We start from the raw sequence: 21581 nt of genomic DNA on the forward strand, positions 1-21581 counted from the left end.
AGGAAATAAAAGCACTCCGGAAGATTGGAATTAGAAAAGCCATATATATAGCCACAGTGATGGGGCTAGACACATTGCATCAGTTGCCAGAATCCAAGAAGAAAGTGAATTCATCAATCAAAAGGGACTGATTGTAGTCAAAAGAGGTGCCTTAATAGCTCTAGGGATGCGGTGGCTCAGTGGCTAAGACGCTGAGCTTGTCGATCAAAAGGTTGGCAGTTCAGTGGTTCAAATCCCTAGTGCCGTGTAACGGGGTGAGTTCCTGTTACTTGTTCCAGCTTCTGCCAACCTAGCAGTTTGAAAGCACGTAAAACATGCAAGTAGAAAAATAGGGACCACCTTTGGTGGGAAGGTAACAGTGTTCCATGTGCCTTTGACATTTAGTCAAACCAACCACATGACCATGGAGAGGTCTTCAGACAGCGCTGGCTCTTTGGTTTTGAAATTGAGATGAGCACCCTCCCTTAGAGTCAGGAACGACTAGCACATATGTGCAAGGGGAACCTTTACCTTTAGTATCTCAAATTGTGAAAATCTCAAACTGCCATCCAACAGCAAATCAGACTTCATAAATGCAAAATGTGCAGAAGATAGGATGAATGTGAAAGTTTTTGAGAGGACAACTATTCCCAAATGGAGGCTGGATAATTATTTGGGCAACCAAAAACATTCAGTTGCTATCTGAGGGACCACTTCTTTTCACTTACATCAGCATTAGATCTGGCAGAGAAGGCATGCTCTAGGTGCCATCATCTAGGGACCTACATTTAGTGGGTCCTAGGAGAATGGCTTTCCCTGCCTTGGCACCCACCTCCGGTTTCCCAACTTCCGTTGGGCCCGAAAGGCCCAAAAATTAGCTGGCCAGTGCGCACATGCACACTACAGCTGAGCTAGGGCAATGCTCACATGCCCACCGATATGGCTCCATGTGCCACCTGTGGCACGTGTGCCATAGGTTCGCCATCCCGGACTTATACCATTTCAGACAAATGGCTGTCCAATGTCTTCATAAAACCTTCAGTGATGGAGTGATGGAGAACTCACAACTCACAACCATCCATTACTTCTTGTCCTGCCTTCAGGTACTCTGGAGAATAAGTTGTTCCCCTCTTCTTTCTGATAGCCTCTCAAATATTAGAAGATTGATATCATGTCACCCCAGTCCTTTTCTTTGTTAGACTAGACACAAAGTGTTCCATAGGTCATCTTCACCAGTTTTCTGCTAACATGGTTTCCTCCACATTTGAAACTGTGTAAATCTCATAATATCTTGAAAGCAGGGCACATTCTTTTGAAATATGCAGTATATTGTTTATTAATGATACAGCATATTTTATAGCATAATCATAGGATAATCTTTTCATAATTGTGCCAAATACAATCCTGAATAATTTTTTTTAGCAATTTTTCATTTAATTAAGCAAATGCCATTAACGTTTAGAATCTTGGTATTATTGAAAACTTAAAAACATAAATTCTTGTAACCTCTCTTCTCATTTATTTCAGAAAAAAGTGATTTATCTGATTAAATACCCAGAATCCTAACATAAATGTACATTATAATCTGTATAAATAAAATAAAGCAAGTATCAGAACTTCTTACAAATATTACACTAAAAACCTTCACTTCCACTGTCACTCACTAGCTGAAATGTCCATAATGATTACTTCATCATTTCAGAATATTGCCAGGGGAAATGATATTTACCCTGTTAGAGATAAATGAAATGCATAACATTTTTCTCACATGGCAGACAATTTGCATTAAATATTTTGAAGCAATCTGTGTAAGATTTATAGGTTATTTCATATTCAGGACTAAATAATAGACTTCAAAATCTAATATCTCATTGGTAAATGCATTACCATATATAGGGGTATGATTTTTGGGATCCCCTATATATTGATCAACTCTATTGATCATATTAGGCCAGACATTCTCAGTTACAAAAAAATATCTCTCCTGCAGTTGTTCTGTTTTGGGTGATTTCATAGGTATATGTATATGTAGTTTAATTGGCAACAATACATAAATGATTGCTTTTCTTTGACGCATTTGTCTTTGCAACTTAATCTACAGCCCTTGGAATTACTTGATGGTATCCCAACAAGTCTATGTCATCTATCTGACTCCTTTGAGCTGCCAAATATATCTTGGTGCTGTGATGTCATTTAGTTGGGTTTCCAGTTAGTACATAATGATCTATAAATGAGGGACAGAACCTTCAGATGTTAGATACAAATCCTGAAAAGAGAAGACAAAGGTGAAATTTCATCAACTGAACTTCCAGATGAAAACTTATCAATGTTTTACCTTTTTTTTCTTTTTTCTTTTTTTGGCTCTGGATGAGGAAGATACGGAAGCACAAACTGATAAAATGTATAGAATAAATTCCAGCTTTGCCAGGTGGAGAAATATTCCTAGAGATATCTTGGCAAATTTTGTTAGAAAATTGCATTTTGTTAGAAAAAAAAAATCAAGGGGTCTTTCATTTTAATACAAGGTTGAAAATGTATAATACTAAATGAATGGTTATAAATCGAGGTCTATCTATGTTTAACATATAGCATATTTTGTTCCAACATTTTTTTATTATTAAATTTATTGGCTACCCATCTTATCACAGAATACTCTGGGTGGATTTGTTTCATATTTTTCTTCTCTCTGAAGAATAATTGTCACCATTTATATTTTCCTTACCTCTGAATTTTCCTTGCATGCTGTCCTGCATATATATGCCAGGTCATAAGGTTTGTCCACACACTGAGCTCCAGAGTTGCAAGTTATATTGTGAAACAAACAGGGATCAATATTTACTTTACACTGCTGACCTTGGAATCCTATGGAACAATATTTTTTTTGTTTCAGAAACAAGACCACATCTGTTCAAGATTTCTTAAAACTTTAACTGAATTTAGCATTTCAATGGTTGCATTACTGTTGGCTTCTTGTGAATATACACATGGGATCCTGAAAGGAATATTATTTTAGCATTATGGAAACAAGAAATCAGAAATGATTCAATGTATACAAGAGGTGGGCAAGTGTGACAACTTTAGAACCGGTGGACTTCAACTCCCAGAATTCCTGAGGCAACATGTAGCTGTGTTGTGTGGGTGTGCACATGTATCCATCCTCTAAGCAGTTCTTCAAATTTCTTATATTACTCTTGTCTGGGATATATTTCAGGAAAATGTTTGCTTTGTGTCTTAATATACAGTACATTTTCATTTTCAAGGTTTTGTTGCTACACTGTTTATTTGAATCAAAATTAAAAAGTGAAGGCAGACAACTACTAGCCACAAAAGACTTACCCAATGGACAGATGCACTTATACAGGCCTACATTATCTCTGCAGGAGCCTCCATTTTTGCAGGGATTACTGTCACATTTATTGATTTCCATCTCACAGAAAGTTCCTGAATAATATTTTAAAGAAACAATTTTATGCAATGCTAAATTTGAGGCTTTACATCATAACAGTGAATTTCAACTGCTCAATATTTAAACATCAAAATCTTTCATGGAAACATTAAAATGCATAAAGGATTTTTTTTTCAGGTGGATAAACAAACATTAGAGCAAGAAGAAAATGTGGAAATATTTAGAATCCCTACTGATAAGATTTGATTAAGACTGAAATGCTGGCACCATCCAAATATTTGATGATTAGTTGCTGTTAATCTTTCTACTATATAAATAATCTGACTCTTAGGTGTAAAGAATTCCCCCATATCTTGCATTGTCATTTAGAGTGAAGTCTTTATGTCTAACAAAATAGAACTAAAGTGAGTTCTGTTTAGGAGAAGCGGAACAGTAGAATATTATTATCAAACAAGAAATATCAAATCCAGAAGATTAGGCATAGGTACAAAAGAGCCAGAATAATAAAGCAATAAAATGTCTTAAAGAAAAAACAACCCAAACTAACCGGTCTTTCTAATATTTTCTTTTATACAAGGTAACTGAAAAAAAAAAAATGCAGAAAATATGATAATTACTAAATGTCCTCAAAGATGGATTTATCCAGTTGATTTATCTAGTCCTGTCTTCTTAATACATTCCCAAGAATTAAGAGGATATCCTAGGGCAGATCTGCAAGGACTGTAAGGACTTCAGAGAGTTGACAAAAAGAGAAAATGGCATATTTTAAAATGAAACACAGAATACACTTGGCATTTAGTCAAGAATACCAGTTCCCAGGGCCTAAATCAGGAGTCCCCAAACTTTTAAGCACATTGACCTCTTCAGGAAATTTCAGATTGTTCACTGACCCCAAAACATTTATTATATGAAAAGAAATATAATTGATACTACTTTAAATAATAGTACTAAGAATAATAACAACAACAATAGATAGTCTCAGTAATTCTTAGGAGTCAGTATTGACCACTTTGGGGGAACCCTGACGTAAATGAAGAATATATATTTACCCCTTTTCAGTTTCATTAATAGAATATGCAACATTGTAGTGTATATAATTCATATCATACTTTGAAACAAATAGCCACATGACAATATAGTTGATTCTTCTAATAAAAGTTTAGAACCTTTCCCCTATTATATTGAAGTCAAGATAATGCTAAGATAAGTTATACTTTCCCCTTAGTTCTTATTACTACTTGGAAATGCATAATTTACAGCATTACAATCTGATTAAGTATTAAATGAATGTCAGGGGAGATCTTGACAGTAATCCACATGGCTTTTGATACCTAATTATCATTCTTGACTGAGGGTTATATAATAGGAAATTGCAACAAAAGAAACAGATAGGCTTTTTGCTTATGTAATACAACAGTGGTCATTTCATTTTAGTAGGTAGAACATAAACAGAGAGACTGTGGAGAAAATAGATACTTTGAAATTGTTTTACTTTTTTTTTTATATATATATATATATATATATATAAAATTTGATTTATATGCCGCCCTTCTCCGGAGACTCAGGGCGGCTTACAATGTGCTCAGCAATAGCCTTCATCCTTTTGTATCTATATTCTTTCCCCTTTTACCTTAATTTTCCTTCGCTAAATATAACCTTGAAAATTGTATATGATCATCATCAGGAAACTTTATTCCTGAACACAGGGTACCAGATAAAGCAAATTGAGTTAGCACAGTTTGCTGAGTGAATCATGGTGACGGTGACGATGAAAAGCTAATCCCATGAAAATTGTGATAGTCGAAAAACAAGAAGGGAAAGAGATGTTTTAGGTGTTGGATTCTTTGTCACAGAGGCAAAACCATTTATTTAAATCAGAGATGTCCATCTTTGGTAGCTTTAAGACCTGTGGACTTCAGCTCCTAGAATTCCCCAATCAGCCATGCTGGTTGGGGTATTCTGGGAATTGAAGCCCACAAGTCTTAAAGTTGCCAAGGTTGGACAGCTCTGATTTAGATAATATAAAGTTGCTAAACGGATATATAGCCATGGAACTGATCATTATCAGAATGAAAAAAAAGCTATAATCTATCACTCTGGAGCCAGGGTGAAAAAACATTTTTTGGAAGCTCCGTTACTGAGCAGTGAGATTCATCACACCGTCACCAATCTCATGATACACTTCTGCTATTTTGCTAAAATGTGAGGAAAAACAAGCACAATCTTCTAATTCTCTCTTGCCCTCAAAGAAATTGTCTAACATGACACAACTGTGGTTTTCGCAATCTTGTCCCCTCCATTCTACTCAAGAGGAAGTGGAAAAGGAAAGGCACACCTGGGAAAGACTGAGTTAATGTAAGTTAATTTATTATAGATAGTCCTCAACTTATGACTACAATTGAGCCCAAAAGCAGTTGTTCAGTGAGTTTTGCCCCATTTTATGACCTTTTCTGCCACAGTTGTTAAGCGTAGTTTTTAACTGAATCATGCAGTTTTCAAACAAATCTGGCTTCTCCCATTGCTTCTGAGAAGCCAACTGGGAAGGTTACAAATAATGGTCACATGACCCTGGGACAATGCAACTGTCATAAATACATGTCAGTTGCCAAACACCTGAATTTTGATCACATGACCATGGGATGGGTTCAATGGTTGTAAGTGTGAAAACCAATCATAAGTCACTTTTTTCAGTGCTATTGTAACTTCAAATGGCCACTAAATGAATGGTTGTAAGTTGAGGACTACCTGTATTAACCTTAAAAGTATAATGTACTTTTTTCAGTATGTGACTCCTCTCCTGCGCGAGCTGCATTGGCTTCCAGTGGACTTCCGGGTGCGCTTCAAGGTGTTGGTGATCACCTTTAAAGCGCTCCATGGCTTAGGGCCAGGGTACTTACGGGACCGCCTTCTGCCACCAATAGCCTCCCACCGGCCAGTTCGCTCCCACAGAGAGGGCCTCCTCAGGGTGCCGTCGGCTAGACAATGCCGGCTGGCGACCCTCAGGAGGAGAGCCTTCTCTGTGGTGGCACCTACCCTTTGGAACAATCTACCCCCAGAAATACGAGTGATCTCCGACCTCTGGACTTTTCGTCGGGCCCTAAAAACTCATCTCTTTCAGTTAGCCGGTCTCTCTTGATTTTATGATTTTATGGTTGGTTTTAAATTTTGATATGGATTTTAAATTGATAAATTTTAAACTATGGGCCAAATTTAATTATTTTAAATCTATTTTTAATCGTATTTATGTATAAATGTTTTTATTTTGGCTGTTCACCGCCCTGAGTCCGAAAGCAGAAGGGCGGTATAGAAATTTGAATAATAAATAAATAAATAAATAAAGATATTATAAATGCTACGAATGAGTTAATCAGACGTTGAAGTTGTGTTTTCTATTTCGAGACTATAATTCTTCTTTGGTGAGTTTGATATGAAAACACATATTTTCAATTCTGTTTCATTTCCTTCTTGTCTTTTCTTTACATTTCCTTGAAGCTCTTTTCTTTTATACAATGAACAAATGGAAAAGAAGAATTCTAGATCATTATCTATTGTTCTTAACTAGGAGGGGTGGGCTGGATGAAGCTTTCCATTTCATCACTAACATCTGATTTGCTTTGGCATGTATTCCACTCTGCCACAAAGTTCAGAAATGAAAGCATAATAAACTAGCTCAAATACATTCTGATTTGTAGAACACTGAGAGCAATGTAATTGTTTAATAACTGATTGCTCTTAATAGTGAGGTATTTATAAATTACAAGCAATATAGCTGCACCAAAATTTGGGCAAGGTTTAAATTGAATCTGACATAGAACTACTGTAAAAGATACATTGGATTCTCATGTTTCGTAGTTAAATAAATATTATTAAAGCAAGCTATAACCCTTAAAAAAAAGAAAGTGCAGTGATTTACTTGCTTTTTACTACACAGTCTATGTTTTGTTTTTAAAACCATTTTGCTTGTGCTTTAGTTTTAACAATGCTTATCATAATAAAATCTGGCATGTTATTTGGCTTAGCTAGATGTTGCAAACAAAATGTTGTATAAATAATCCAATAGGAAATTGTAGTTGTTAAGCATATTGACTTTGACATATGTGCCACTGAGCTCAATTGGCTTCTTTCTCTAAATAATCCTTCCCAGCCTGGAAATAATTTCCACTGAACATCTTGAAATTTTGGAACATCTCTGTTGAGATGTTAATGGGTTCATTCAGATGAAACACTATGCCACGTTTTCTTACATTCAAATCCATAATTCATGGTTTGCAAGCATCTATCAAACTGGGAACCTTAGCTATGTAATGCTTATTCCTCCTTCTTAACCCCACTCTACTCTCAACCATGCCTGCTGCATAGTTCTTCACTCTATCCTATCCTACTTATCTTTCTCACGACCAACCCTCTAATAATGCTGTCCTTGTTTATTCTTCTCCTGCATTGTCTGGATCATATCCTGATTCCAGGCAGAAAAGAATGAGACATTTTCTCCGGAGAGATCCTTAGTAATGTTGGATTTAAATATTATTCCTAGTTACCTCTCTTCTTGGGGACTCAGAGAGAGCTACTATGCTTGGTGTGAACAGCACTTCCAGCCCCCCTGATAGTGGCTTGTTGGAAGTAAGCAAATTATTTGGCTGATCACTAGCAAACAACAGCACCTCTACTTCACAAAGAGCGTATTTTCAGAGGCATAACTCATGCCTTCAATGCGTTCTTAATTGGAAAGACTGACTCATCAGTATGCTCCTCAATTCCCAGCCTGCATATTGCAGCAAGCAGCAAGGAAGACCGGCATAAAGGAAACAGGCTAAATTTTCTCTGTGCTTCAGGCATACTGTGAGCGCAATAGGTTGTGTTGTAGCAGGGCTCATTACATGAACTAGCCTTAAGACTGTCTCCAGATTTTTCATCCCCCCCCCACTTTTTTTTGGGGGGGGGAGTTTCTAATAATCTAGTTATCTCAGTATTACAAATCATTTCAGTTTTAAATAATATATAACATTAGGCCTGGGCAAAAGTTTCGAAAGACTTTCTTTCAGTCATGGCTTTGATGACTTTGATGGCTTTCCATGTGGCTCTACTAGGTACTGAATGGAAGCTACTGTATGATATTAAATTGGCTGCTTTATTACCTTTTGTGTATAAATGCACATAGAATACTTTTTCATTGATTCAAAGTGGTTGCTGGAACCCAAGCAGACCAATTTAGTGCTCATGACTGGAAATGCTGGCATCTAGTGCTCACATTTTTGAGTCAAGATGCTGCCTCAAAGAGGATCATTCTACCTGGAGTTTAGGTAACTCTGTGAAGGAAAATATGACAGTGCATCATATAGTCCTTTGATCTGCTGAACATCCTATGCTCAAAATACTGATTCCTTCATTAAGTTCAATCATAACTACTGCAAGTCCTGATTTAAGTACAAGTATATAAGACACAGTTTTATATATTTTTTCCCTCCAAAAGAGACACCAGGTCTTCTTTTTGAGGGATATCTTCCACTTTCTCACCTCGTGGCGGTGGCACTGACAGCCCCACCCAGCAGGAGCCCGTGTGGCCACTGCTGGCCCACTTCTTCTGCGGCTACTTGCTGCTGCTCGTGCGAGGTGCTCCCGGTCTCCATTTTGCTGTCAGAGGCCTTCAGGACAGGTCTCTACAGCCAAGAAACAAGCTCCAGATTGATGTGTGCAGTGCCCCCTGACCTCTGTTTCGCTGCCAGAAGCACAGTCAGAGCTCGTTTCTCAGCTGCAGAAGCCCAACTTTTGCTGATTTGGGTCAAACTGATGGATGGCATTAGATGAATTTATACATTATACATTAGATTAGTCTATAAGACACTATAAAGTGTTTTATTTACTTCTGGATGAACCTAACATATAATTGCAATCATAAATGGTTAGTAAACGAAGTTTGAAGGTTTAGTCTGAAGTACCTTGTTGAATAAGCTATGGTTAAATATGTATCTTGATGTAATATAAGAATTACCTGATAATTACAGTTTGTACAACAAATTCTTGAGAGAATTTCCTTCACTAATATGTTACAAGAACCTGTTCTTTTCCGTGCCCAATGCACTTGTCTAGTTTTCTTTCTTTTGATAACCATAGCAGACACATCGTAAGTAAACCAAAAACTCAGAATCTCAGAAAAGAATGTACTTTTCAACAGCTGTGAAATCCTCCACGGATTGCCACCAGTTCACTGCCCGTATATGCGCTGTGCACACCAAACACACGCTGTGCACATGCATGCGCAGTGCATGCCAAAAGTATGTGGCACATGCATGTGCAGTACACATCAAATGCACACTTTGCACGAAAAAAGGAGGCTTGGGAAGGTAAGTAGAACAGTGAAGGGGGGAACAGCTGTACTGCGCAATTTAGCTTCGCTAGAAAGCAGGATTTCCTGCTTTCTAATGAATATAAACCGTGCGGCACAGCTGATCGTCGGAAATACCGGTTTGGGCAAACCAGTAGCTTTCTTTACCGGTAGCTTTTTATCTACCAGTTCACCCAAATTGGTAGCTTTTTTTTACTACTGGTTTGCCCGAACTGTAGTTTTTATCACTACTGGTTTACCCGAACCAGTGCAAACCAGTAGCATTTCACCCCTGCTTTTCAATCAAGAAAGTTTTATTGGTTTTTAATTGCCACACCTGATGGTTGAATCACCTGATTCTGCCTAATACTAGAGTATTATAGTAGAGTTACTTGATTTTGCCACTACTATAGTAGTGATAGATTATATTTAATGCATGCCATTTTTTGACATTGAGAGAAGGAGAAGAAGGGAGAAAAAACTAGCCCATCAGCTCTTTTTTAAGTAGCACATAGCCAACCAATTGTCCTTGAAGGCGCTTCCTTTAATTAATTACTATCTCTCCTTGCATGTAGAATGACCATATTGGCAGGAATTGATTATGAGGGCACTTGATTTAAAGGCAGAAAAACCCTTCAATTAAAATTATCTCATTACTGACAACATAACAGTGTCCTGTTTAACTTCATCAATCTGAATATATACTTGAGGCCCAACGATAATTTTGTGCAAAAGAAAGAACCAGAACATTTTAATATCAATGATAATAATATCAAAAAAATTTGCCTCATTTTCATTTTATTTCAGGAAATAAAAACAAATGCATGGTTCTTTGGCTCTTTCTAGAATAACGCTTCAGCAAATAATTTTGGAGTACAATAATAAATTTTGGAATAAATGCCTATCAGAGTGCAACGATAAACTTATTTTTTTATGTAAACGTTTTATGTAAAAGTTATGTGGCTAGCACAAGAAAAAAAAAGGAAATTCAAATTATCTGTAGCTGATTTTGTATGGTTTTATATCTTGAGGATAAGAATATTTATACCGTAGAGAAAAAGTCTTTGCTGTGCAACTTTGGTTGCTCACAAACAGCTAAGCAGAGTCAGATCTGATAAGTGCTTAAATATTAACTATTACTAGCTGAACCTATAGCCCTCCCATAAGCCACCTTTAATAATTATATTATGTTATGTTGCTAATTGTAGAATATTTAAATAATGCATATTGCCTGCATGGACTGCATGGACTGGCCCTTAGCTGTTTAACATTCACAGAGTTGATGAATAACACAGTCACTATTTCCTCTTAGTTTCTCTGCTATTAATATGCTGGTTTATGTTTCCATACATAGACTCAACCTGTTTTATTTTTACTTTTTTTTTTTACTAGGTAAATAATGAAGCCATTCCACTCACAAACCCTTCTGTATTTTTGATAGATCTGATCCTGAGGCTTCGGCATTTTGAGAATGAGAATTGTACTCACTCACTCTCTCCCTCTCTCCCTCCCTCCCCCCCCCCTCTCTCTCTGTGTATTGATGTGTGCCCAGTTTAAACTTGGTCTTCATGCTATCTGCATAAATACTGGGGAAGAGGGAGTCTGTGGCCTCACTCACTCCCTGGTTAAAAATAACAAAACTTTGAGTTTTGTTTTATACCTTCAAGATGGGATATGTTGAACAAGAAAGAAACAAATGACACATGTGCAAGCTGGGGAAAAAATGCAAATCTTAGTCTAAAATCAAAATAGGCTGATTTACAATTCAGCACTGGATGTGAACAGAGTATAATTTGCCTGAAGTTAAATCTCTATTTTTCCTTAGGCTTTCTATTTTAAGATAAATAGTACCACTTAATCCAAGTGAGTGTTAAAGAAAAGCATTGTTTCCTCAATTTTAGCAATAAAGTGGATGATAAAAAAAAAAAGAAAATTTATCTAAATTTAAAACATAGGATGATCATACAATGAATTTTCATAATATTTTAAGATGTTTAATAGATTTCATATAAATGATTAATTCAGCCAAAGGGCAAGTGTTAAAGATACATAATAATTGCCTGCCCAAGAGCTTGGTGGTCACTGGTTCACTGATAATAAGCACTGATGATGTTACCTAGTTTGGTAATGAAATGCCTGCAAAAAACCCCCCACCAAACTCAGAGAGCACCATGGACTCCACAATTCAACCCTGAGCTACAAATATTCTCTTCAATCAAGAGAATTGAACCTAGCCAGGCAATTTAATTGGCAATAATATGCAATTGAATTGCCACTGCTTTTTTCAACATAGCTTCTTTTGCTGTTGTCCTTATTCTTATTTATCCTTATAAATGAGCCACGGTGGCGCAGTGGTTAGAGTGCAGTACTGCAGGCTACCTCTGCTGCCTGCCAGCTGCCTCAATTTGTCAGTTCAAATCTCACCAGACTCAAGGTTGACTCAGCCTTCCATCCTTCCAAGGTTGGTAAAACGAGGACCCAGATTGTTGGGGGCAATATGCTGACTCTGTAAACAACTTAGAGAGGGCTGGAAAGCACTGTAAAGTGGTATATAAGTGTAAGTGCTATTGCTATTTCCCATGGTCATTTCCAATTTAAGATCTAGCCATATCTAATCCCACTTTGTATTTCAAGATAGTCAAGATCAGTTAGGTGCTGCCACTTAGCCAAACAAAGTTTCAGAGGAAAAAATATCCATTCTTTACATCACATATCCAAGGTACTTAATGAGGAACTGACTGTACAATCCTACTGTGCATTAGACAAATATTTTGTAGCGCAATGGCATACTATATTAGTAATATATCTTTACATTACAATACTTCATCCTTATTAAACACCCCCAATTAATTTCTTTATACATTTGTAGCAATCAGATGATATTGTTACTCTTTTTTGTAGTTTCTTAGATTCTTGGTTAAAGAAGGGTTGAAATGAACAATGTTAATGTGATGCTCAGGAACAAACAGTGAAATGAATGGCCTCCTTAATAAGGCAACTAAAATGAGACACAGAAGAGCCATCCTATTCACTTTTGATGGGTGTTAAATCCAGGACATTATAGATAAATAAAATGGCAAAAAAATAATAATCATCAAGTAGAACTGATGTCCACGATTATAGCAAAGGCACAAGGTTCCATTGCACATTTAATAATGTAGCAGTTCCAAAAGAAACAGATTAATCATGTTACATCTTCACATTATAAGGAAACAGTTCATATTATTTCTTCAATGCACAAGGCATTTTTAAACGGTCCTCTTCTTTTCCTCTTTCATATGTGCATGCACACCAACATAGAGACACATACAACACACAGAGTACAAAATCCAGAATCCCTCCAATCTGTTACTGAACCTCCTGTTTAGCGAATAGAGTTGTCATTTTAGATTGCACAGTCCTAATCGTCGTATTCTAGGGAGAAGACTCACTTCTCAGATTAATGCCAGCTCATAATTGCGGTTTAAATTGAGTTTTCATACTTCAGATACCGGTGAGAGGTTATGCAAACCCTTATACTTATGTCTTACAATTTTAAAAGTACTTGGTATAATGGTTGATATCGCTAGATTGTATATTAGACACATTCAAGGCACAACCCTCTATCACACCTCCATTTTGGTGTAACAGGTTGAATATGAATAATGTACTGCTTAGACAGACTTCCAGTTCATTAATAAAAATGCTAAGTAACATTTGGATTAACACCTATCTTTATAGTATTCTACTGAACACCTGACCCAAATTTAAAATAAAGTCAATTCACAATTTGATTTATGATTTATCATAACCAAATAAACCTGAGCAGCTTATCAACTCATAGCCAAGATAGAGAGGGGAGAAGGGGTATTTCAATAAGTATTTTGATCCGTTATTTAGTTTCTCTGACTACTCCGCCTCATTTCACTTCCAAAATTTCTACTTCAGGCATGAACTAAGCCTCAGATACAATGAGATTGAATAGAAAATCATTATAAACCAGATGTTGGTTGTATTTCTCCTCTTAACACTGCATTTATTTTTTATTTCAAGGTTAATCTTCCCCAGCCGGTGTTCTACACATTCATTTCAATAGGTTAAGTTGGGAGGTCTGGTAAAAGAGTAATCATTCTTGAGCAACTAACCTGGAATGGAATCCTATCAATTTACAAGACCAGCTATGTTATTTTGATATCTTGAAAATAAGGCTGACCTTGTCATCATCCCTTGAAATGAAAGTTTACATTTAAATAACATGTAACTATAAAACTAAAATTAAACTATATGTATATGTATTTATGTACCCTGTTTCCCTGAAAATAAGACCCAACCTGAAAATAAGTCCTAGCATGATTTTTCAGGATGCACATAATATAAGCCCTACCCCCAAAATAAGACTGTCAGCCAGACACACACATTTAGTACTGTATTTCCCCCAAAATAAGACCTAACTGGAAAATAAGCCCTAATGTGTCTTTTGGGTCACAAATTAATATAAGACCCGGTTCTATTTTTAGGGAAACACACACACAAACACACACACATACACACACATGCATAAATGCATGCACACTGTTATCCTGTTCAGGTTTCTTCACATCTTATGTTAGATGCATGGTATTCTCACATCCTTTGCAAAGCTCATTGGGATACTCCACAGTTCTTGGTCCACAGCTACACTCTGCATCCCTCTATTTATTTGCAGATCCCTCTGCAAAATAGAGGGATCTGTTTTTCAGATCTTCCTGAAATATTTGGCACCAAGTTTTCTTTGGCCTTCCTCATTTTCTCCAACCATTTGGTAGTATCCAATTGATTGCGGTCTTTGCTGGACATTGATCATTCATGTGAAGCACATGTTCAGCAAAGTGCATTCTTCATTCACAGTAATCAGTGGTCTACCTACAAGTAAATCTTATTTATTTAAATTAGACATCCTGCTAAATATCTTTGTTTAAGATTGCAGCTTGAATCATGTTCACCTGATATAGTGGTTTATAGTCTTTCCAACCTTGAGACCCAGCCTGTACTACACAGCACATGTTCTCTCAATCTCTTCTTCCTTTTCCCTTCTCTCTAGCTCTCTTTTCTTTTTCTTCACTGATAACTTTCATGTTATAAAACTTTAAGAACAGGGGGGAAAAATTGGAGCAGTCCCACAGGGACAGTCTGTCTTAAGGTTGGAAATCCAGTTGCAGTCTTGCCTGACCATAGAACATATTTTATTCCATTTTATTCAATTCTGTTCTGTTCATTGTACCATTGTGGCTATAGTAAGACCCTCAGAGCAGTTTTAATATTAACGTTCATTAAAAATACAGAGAGATGCCCAGTATCGGCTCACGGTAATTAAAACTGATCCAACGTCCTAGATTTCTAGCACAGAAGGCAGGCTGGTGTGGTGACAGAACCATGAATAAATCAGGTAAGACACTGCCTGCTATCAATTATTCTGTAATTCATTCTTGGATTTCCATGTGCTATAGGACACTGGAGGACTGATAGTGTAAAAAACAGACCAGAATAGGAATGACTCTTCATGTAATGGAAGGGAAATTAACTGAAGAAATGTAAGATGGGGCAGTAGCACAGATGGAACTTGACATAAAAATCTTATTTATGGCTCTGGAGTTTAATGGGGCACACAGCCACACAATGGTGCAGAGGATTTTAGTCTGCAGGCCAGCAGCATACTTACTTGGATTGAATGTATCTATGTGTAACTGACAGGACTTAGTGTATAAATTATATTTAAAAGTCATATCCCACCAATTCCTTTAAACCAAAATTCAGAATACAAGTTAATTCTCCAGCTTTATTTTAAGAAGTAGCTTTTGCAGGACACGGTAAAAGAGATAGATTTTCATAAATGTAAGCTGTCGAATTAACACTATCAAAATGTACATGTTCTTCTTATCAGAGCTACGCAGTGTGTGTAAGAAAGTTAAGTGTGGTAAATAAGCAAAGAGAAAATAGCATCTAATTTGTCCTGCAGCAAGAATGTCCCCTTTTCACGCAGGCATTACAGATTCCATCTAAGAGATAAATGTAGATACAATTATCTTTGTCCAAAAGGAAGCAGATGGAATTGATCACCTTTTAAAGTCTCATATAATTGTATGAATTTTTTTTTTGATCCCGCACTTAACTGCCCAAATTGAATTACTGTCATTAATGTACAACACACATATGGACTGAGTAACCTTGAAGGGATGGCATAATATAAAATGGTATTATCAATCATGAATGAAGCCTGACATGTACTTTATCACTCAGCAATTTATTATTATTAGCTTTTTGTGCAAAAAGCAAGATACAGACTTCCTGCTACTTCAGCATGAGCTCACTAAAAATAATATTTAAGAATGTCTTCTAGTTTTTTACACTAAAATAGCATTCTGTACACATTCAGGTGGGTTTTTCCCCCCAAAAATGTATATTTATTTCTGATTACAAGTAAACATAACACATAACACTTCTAAGCGCTAAAGTACTTTTTCCCCTTAGAGAAAAAAAGAAAGAAAAATCTTTCTTACCTGTGAAACCAGGTAGACACAAGCATTTAGTCTGTGGTTGCAACTTTGATTGGCTTATATCAATACAAGTAGCTCCAGGGTGGCAATTGGCTGGATAAATTAAGCAGGGATTTTCTACAAATTGGCAAAATTGTCCAGTCCATCCAGGAGCACAGAGGCACTAAAGAGAAGGAAATAATTTGGTTGAATAACTTATCTGATATTATAGCTTAAAGAAGGAACAAAGGTTAATTGAACTAGGATATTCACATAGACAATTAATAAACATCATGTCTGCTTAAATTTATTACATAGGAATATTAGTGACAGATGACAAACTGTGATAGCAGCTCACTGAAATATGATTTAGATCAAGAATTTTAAATATATTTCCAAGGCATTAAATTCCAGAAGATAGTTTAGGATTTCATTCTGAGCATAGATACTTAAAGATAAAACTTATACCTTGATCTTGGCTTCACTCCTGGAAATTTCATGGATGCATCCATGCTGTTATCTTGGCAACATTATCAAAATTGTTTGATATGACTATATTCAAGGATACCTTTTTAAAAAAATAATTCCAGATTATTTATAAATCTTATAGTCCAGTGGTGGGCTGCCCCCGGTTTGGACCAGTTCGCAAGAACTGGTAGTAAAACTGGTGGGAAGCCCCACCCACCGCCCCGGATATCATCATCAGCGATCTGCACATGCGCAGAAGCTTCCTGCTGTGAACCGGTGGTAAAGGTAAGTAGAACCCACTCATTATAGTCCTTATGCTGATGGTTCCGCAGTCAAGAATTAACTAATTCAACCTGCTTAACTCTTTAATATTAGCTAAGGTTGACTAGCTGGGCTAAAACATTCCTCTAATGAAATTCAGTTCATGATGAATATATAATAGGGATTTTCTTGGCAACAATATGTGAATGATTTAGCATCGCTTTCTTGAGATTTTTTTTTTTTAACTTTCCAATTTATTGCCTAATATGTCCTGGAAGACTCCAGTCTATGAACTGACCAGGTCCAATTCTGCTTTCCATTTTGAAATCACTTGGGATTACAGAATTTCCAACATAAATTTCATTGTGTGCTGTAATTTAAACTTGTATGTTGTTGTGATCTTTAGATTATCTCAATCCAAATTTATTCAAATTCACTGAGAAACTTTTAAAGCAAGCATCAGAATTTATTCTAAGTTATATGATATGTATATAGTCTGGAAATGGCACCAATGTGAATGTGCTGTGATATAAATTCAGATTTAATTTCAGCATATTTACATAACTCCTTGTTGATGCATCACTTGTCAAATTTTCACATTTTTCCCTCTCAACATTTGGAGATTAAAATGACAGATCACTGAAAATAATTGTTTTCAGTTTCTTATAAAAACTCTTATTAATTCCTAGTGGGCATATTTTGGGACTTTCCAATGGATCTACCATAGTTTTTTAATTGCCATATCAATTTTTTAATTACCATTCCCAAAATTTGATTAGTACCATTTTTATTTCCTATGTGATTTCTGATCTTTTGTTTATATTTTTATTATGCTGGAAATTGAATTAAATTATTTCCTATATTTCACAATGGTTAGATTTTAGGATTTATTAAATTTTGATACAGCAATTTATAATTTTCTCTGGGAACCATGGCTAGTAAGTAGTTCAGGAGAAAATGGAAGGGGAAAGTTTGACTTGGTTAAAAGTAGAAATGATGCAGTAACAATTTTATTCTGCAAAGCTGTATATGAACAGAACTCATTGCTCTTCCTATCACTTGTTTTTAATCAGACATAAATCTCAATATTCTTTTGTAAGGAGGATGGGCTGGCATCACACCAAAAAAAGTTACATATATTTATTTGATATGAGTTTGGCAAAGCCCCAGGAGGCAGTTGCCAAAATCTAACTTCAGCATGAAATGGGCATTAATGTAACACTTCTGATCTTTGTCTTAAGATGCCTGTCTTTTTTTAAATAAGAAGATGGATCTCAAAGAAACCTCTCTTTTTTTGTATATTCCACTGAGAATTTAGCCTGAAGGAATGGAACTTTGAATCAAGGTTGAATAAAAATGTTAAAAAGAACCAAATTAAAAGGACAGTAAAGCACCTATCATCTCTACTAAGGTGCAGCAAAATTTGGCATCTTCCTTGTTGGAAGGAAGAAAATTTGGCATCTTCCTTGTTGGAAGGAAGAAAATTTGGCATCTTCCTTGTTGGAAGGCTGAAATGCTATTGGGGAGTGAGAAAAAGAAAAAGAAACAAAGAACAAAAACAACCTACAATCTATTAATCAAATGGTACAAAACCCATTCTTTAACCCAAAGAAGGGTTTGAAACTAACTGTAACTCATTTACTGTAAGTCATTTAGTTTAATATTCAGTAAATAAGAGGAAAGATGGCTATTTTTATTTACTGTATCAACTACTTTATAAAGTATTAATAAGCATTTCACAACTGGAACAGTTTTTTAAAAAATACACTCTAGAAGAGACCTGTTATCCAAGCTGTTCTTCAAATCTTATGAGATATGTTGTGCACATCTCTATGTGTGCACATTTGCTTTGGATAATATGAATAATACATTTTATTTTTTTCACAAACAATAGCAATTATGGCTTCTGTAATTTTGGACCAGGGCTATATTTGTGGAATTGTAAGGTAATGATTAACTGTCGAAATATCTAAGAAAAATACCTTTCTCAAAGATCAAAGCACAAAAAAACCAGAATAATAAAAAGGAAAAAAAAATGGTAATAGAATAGTAACAGTATTCAAACCTGTGAAAGCTTGTCATTGATTTTTCTTAGTTTCCTCAAGAAATTATTATCATCCTGTTAAGCTATTATACCTTAGAATTTGGTGATTAAGACATTGAGGTGGTATCAGACTAGAAAATGGGAGACCGGAAGTTCTAGTCCCACTTTAGGCATAAAGCCAACTGGGTGACCTTGGGCCAGTCCTTCTCTCTCAGCCCTTGGAAGAAGACAAGGGCAAACCATTTCTGAAAAACCTTGCCAAGAAAAATTCAGGGACTAATCAGGAAGTTGTCAGGAGTCAATACTGTTTGAAGATGCATGTATGCATGCATATACTGTACATATACAGACCAGTGGTGGGCAACCAGTAGCAGCAGTGGTGGGAGGCTCCGCCCACCTGCCCGGATGTCATCACTTCTCTGCACAGAAGCACCTCATGCTCACAATTCCGAACCAGTAGCAAAGGTAAGTGAAACCCACTACTGATATAGACACAAGACCCCTTAAAAAATGAAAAAATCACAACGAAATTGTCCAGTTTCTTAAACTGAAGAGAAGTGTTAAATCAAAATCAAAATCATCTGTTGGCTCGGAGCGAATATATGCTAACCTCTCCCTCCATGCCCACTTTGCTATCAGGTTAAGCAAGGCTTATTCGCTTGTAAGTACTAGTGAGGAATACCATCCTTCCTCTGAGACCAGGGGGGAGGTATATGGATTTGTACAGTATTGGAAAGATGCTTAATTCAATTTTCTGCAAAGCAGCACCTGCAATCCAAATAGTTGATAGAAAGGAAGGGTTATCCTGCCCTGGGTTTTTGGTTTTTTTTTCCATATTGGGCAGCTGGGCAATTCATCTGTTGAAGTCTGTTTCCCAATTGGCCTGTCCAGTATTAGATCTGAAGGAAAGTTGTCAGGAATTGTTTATTTTCCTTAACAAATTCATCTAACAGCCATCTGGCAGCTCTATTCTTGCTGCACCTGCTGATCTCCTGCTGCACTTCCCCATAATCTGAGTAACTGGAGTGGTAATGATATAATTGTTGCATGTTTTTTGTTTTTTACAAAGGCCCCAGTAACCATACAGTTGTCAAAAATGGAATTGGCTTTCTCTTCTTGCTAAGAAAAAAGACAGCACAAAGGTTTCTAGGGAGGTTTGGGACATATTATGCCATTTAGAGCTGCTCAATTACGTTGGCCTTTGTAATGAATGGATGCATGCATTTAGCATCCTTTGGGGCAGGAAGAGTGAAGATAGGTTGGATATCCAAAATTTTTGTGACATGCCACATGGCATACCAGCTGTCAGTTTGTCTGCCCCTCCTCTGCCAAATTCAGGTAGAGTAATAATAGCCATGGGCTGATTTCTTGCATCTTCACCTTCTTTGTCTAAAACTTGTTTTGTCTTCATAAGAGGGTGAATAAAAGATTACTTACTACAATGAAATGTCCTGCTACTTAAACACTACTGTGTTTTCCTGAAAATAAGACCTATCCTGAAAATAAGCCCTAGCTTGATATTTACACATGACCCCAATAGAAGCCCTACCCCCAAAATAAACCCTACTTAAAAACCAGCCCACTCCATTGCACCTGGTTTCAGGGGGTGGTGCGAGGTGCACTGGTAAAAATCAAGTGAGGGTGAGGATGGGTGGGGTGGGTTGGAGCTGCTTATTAGTTGCAGCCAGGCCTCGCCCTTCTGGCCCCTTCTTCTGGAGCCACTTGCTGCTACTTGCGTGTGTCTCCCCGGCCTCCATTTCACTGTCAGAGGCCTTCAGGAAAGCCGTCTGCAGCTGAGAAATGGGCTCAAGATTGACATGCCTGCTGACCCCTGGCCTCGTTTAGTTATCAGAGGCCTCCAGGAAAGGTCTTGGCAGCCAATAAAAGAGCTCCGGATTGACGAATAGAAGGTCTCAGATCTTTGGATGTCAGCAGCATTTTCTGATGACTTTGAAATCCCAAATCATATAGCATGCAATAGATTTTGTAAACTGCACAACCAACTCTAAAATGTTATCTTTCTAAGCAATTCCTACAGGGAGTGTTACTTGCCTTTTGTCACAGAAAACAGACTAATTACTGCTAGCAAATGAATACGGAAGTGACTTTGAGCAGCAAGTTCAAAGTAATACCGCATGAACATTTATCAGCAACGATACATATTGCTTGTACTGTGGGTGGGCACATAACAATCATAGGGTGTGTAGAGACACTTTAAAAACAGAACCTATTGTTTGTTTTGTTTATATGAAAGCAGTAATTTGAAACTTACAGACAACTAAGAGATGCAGGTAGTTTTCCTCTTCCATCTTACTATCTAGAAATGTCTTTATACTAATGGCATCATTCTAACAAACTGAGTGTGCTAAATAATATGCTGAATACATTCATTATTTTCTTGGGATTTAAGAACCTGGAAAACAATTTTTGATTAACCTGGCACAAAAGACTTTCGGAGGTCATTGTACATAATGTTTCATTAAGTGTATATTGGTGACTTAACTTCTAAAAGAAGGTTTACACACTTAGCTTAATTGTTTTTCACTGAAAAAACAATGGGGAATATGGCAATGAAGATTCAATCATCCAGGCCAAAGGCATCTAAAGGTT

At 36.6% G+C, this 21581-nt stretch overlaps 1 protein-coding gene across 1 annotated transcript in view; it reads right to left on the reverse strand.

The window, feature by feature from the left end:
- EYS (EGF-like photoreceptor maintenance factor) overlaps positions 1 to 21581 on the reverse strand; it is a 765120-nt gene that overhangs the window by 722737 nt on the left and 20802 nt on the right. The window contains exons 4-6 of the mRNA XM_087882471.1: positions 16223 to 16382; positions 3316 to 3420; positions 2702 to 2841 (exon numbers count right to left, since the gene is read on the reverse strand). Of these exons, the coding sequence (XP_087738597.1) occupies positions 2702 to 2841; positions 3316 to 3420; positions 16223 to 16382 (405 nt within the window). The remainder of the gene's footprint in view (positions 1 to 2701; positions 2842 to 3315; positions 3421 to 16222; positions 16383 to 21581) is intronic.

The sequence above is a fragment of the Pantherophis guttatus genome, chromosome 1, assembly GCF_059756535.1.
Source record: "Pantherophis guttatus breed Tessera chromosome 1, ASM5975653v1, whole genome shotgun sequence".
In the NCBI taxonomy this organism is placed as follows: domain Eukaryota; kingdom Metazoa; phylum Chordata; class Lepidosauria; order Squamata; family Colubridae; genus Pantherophis; species Pantherophis guttatus.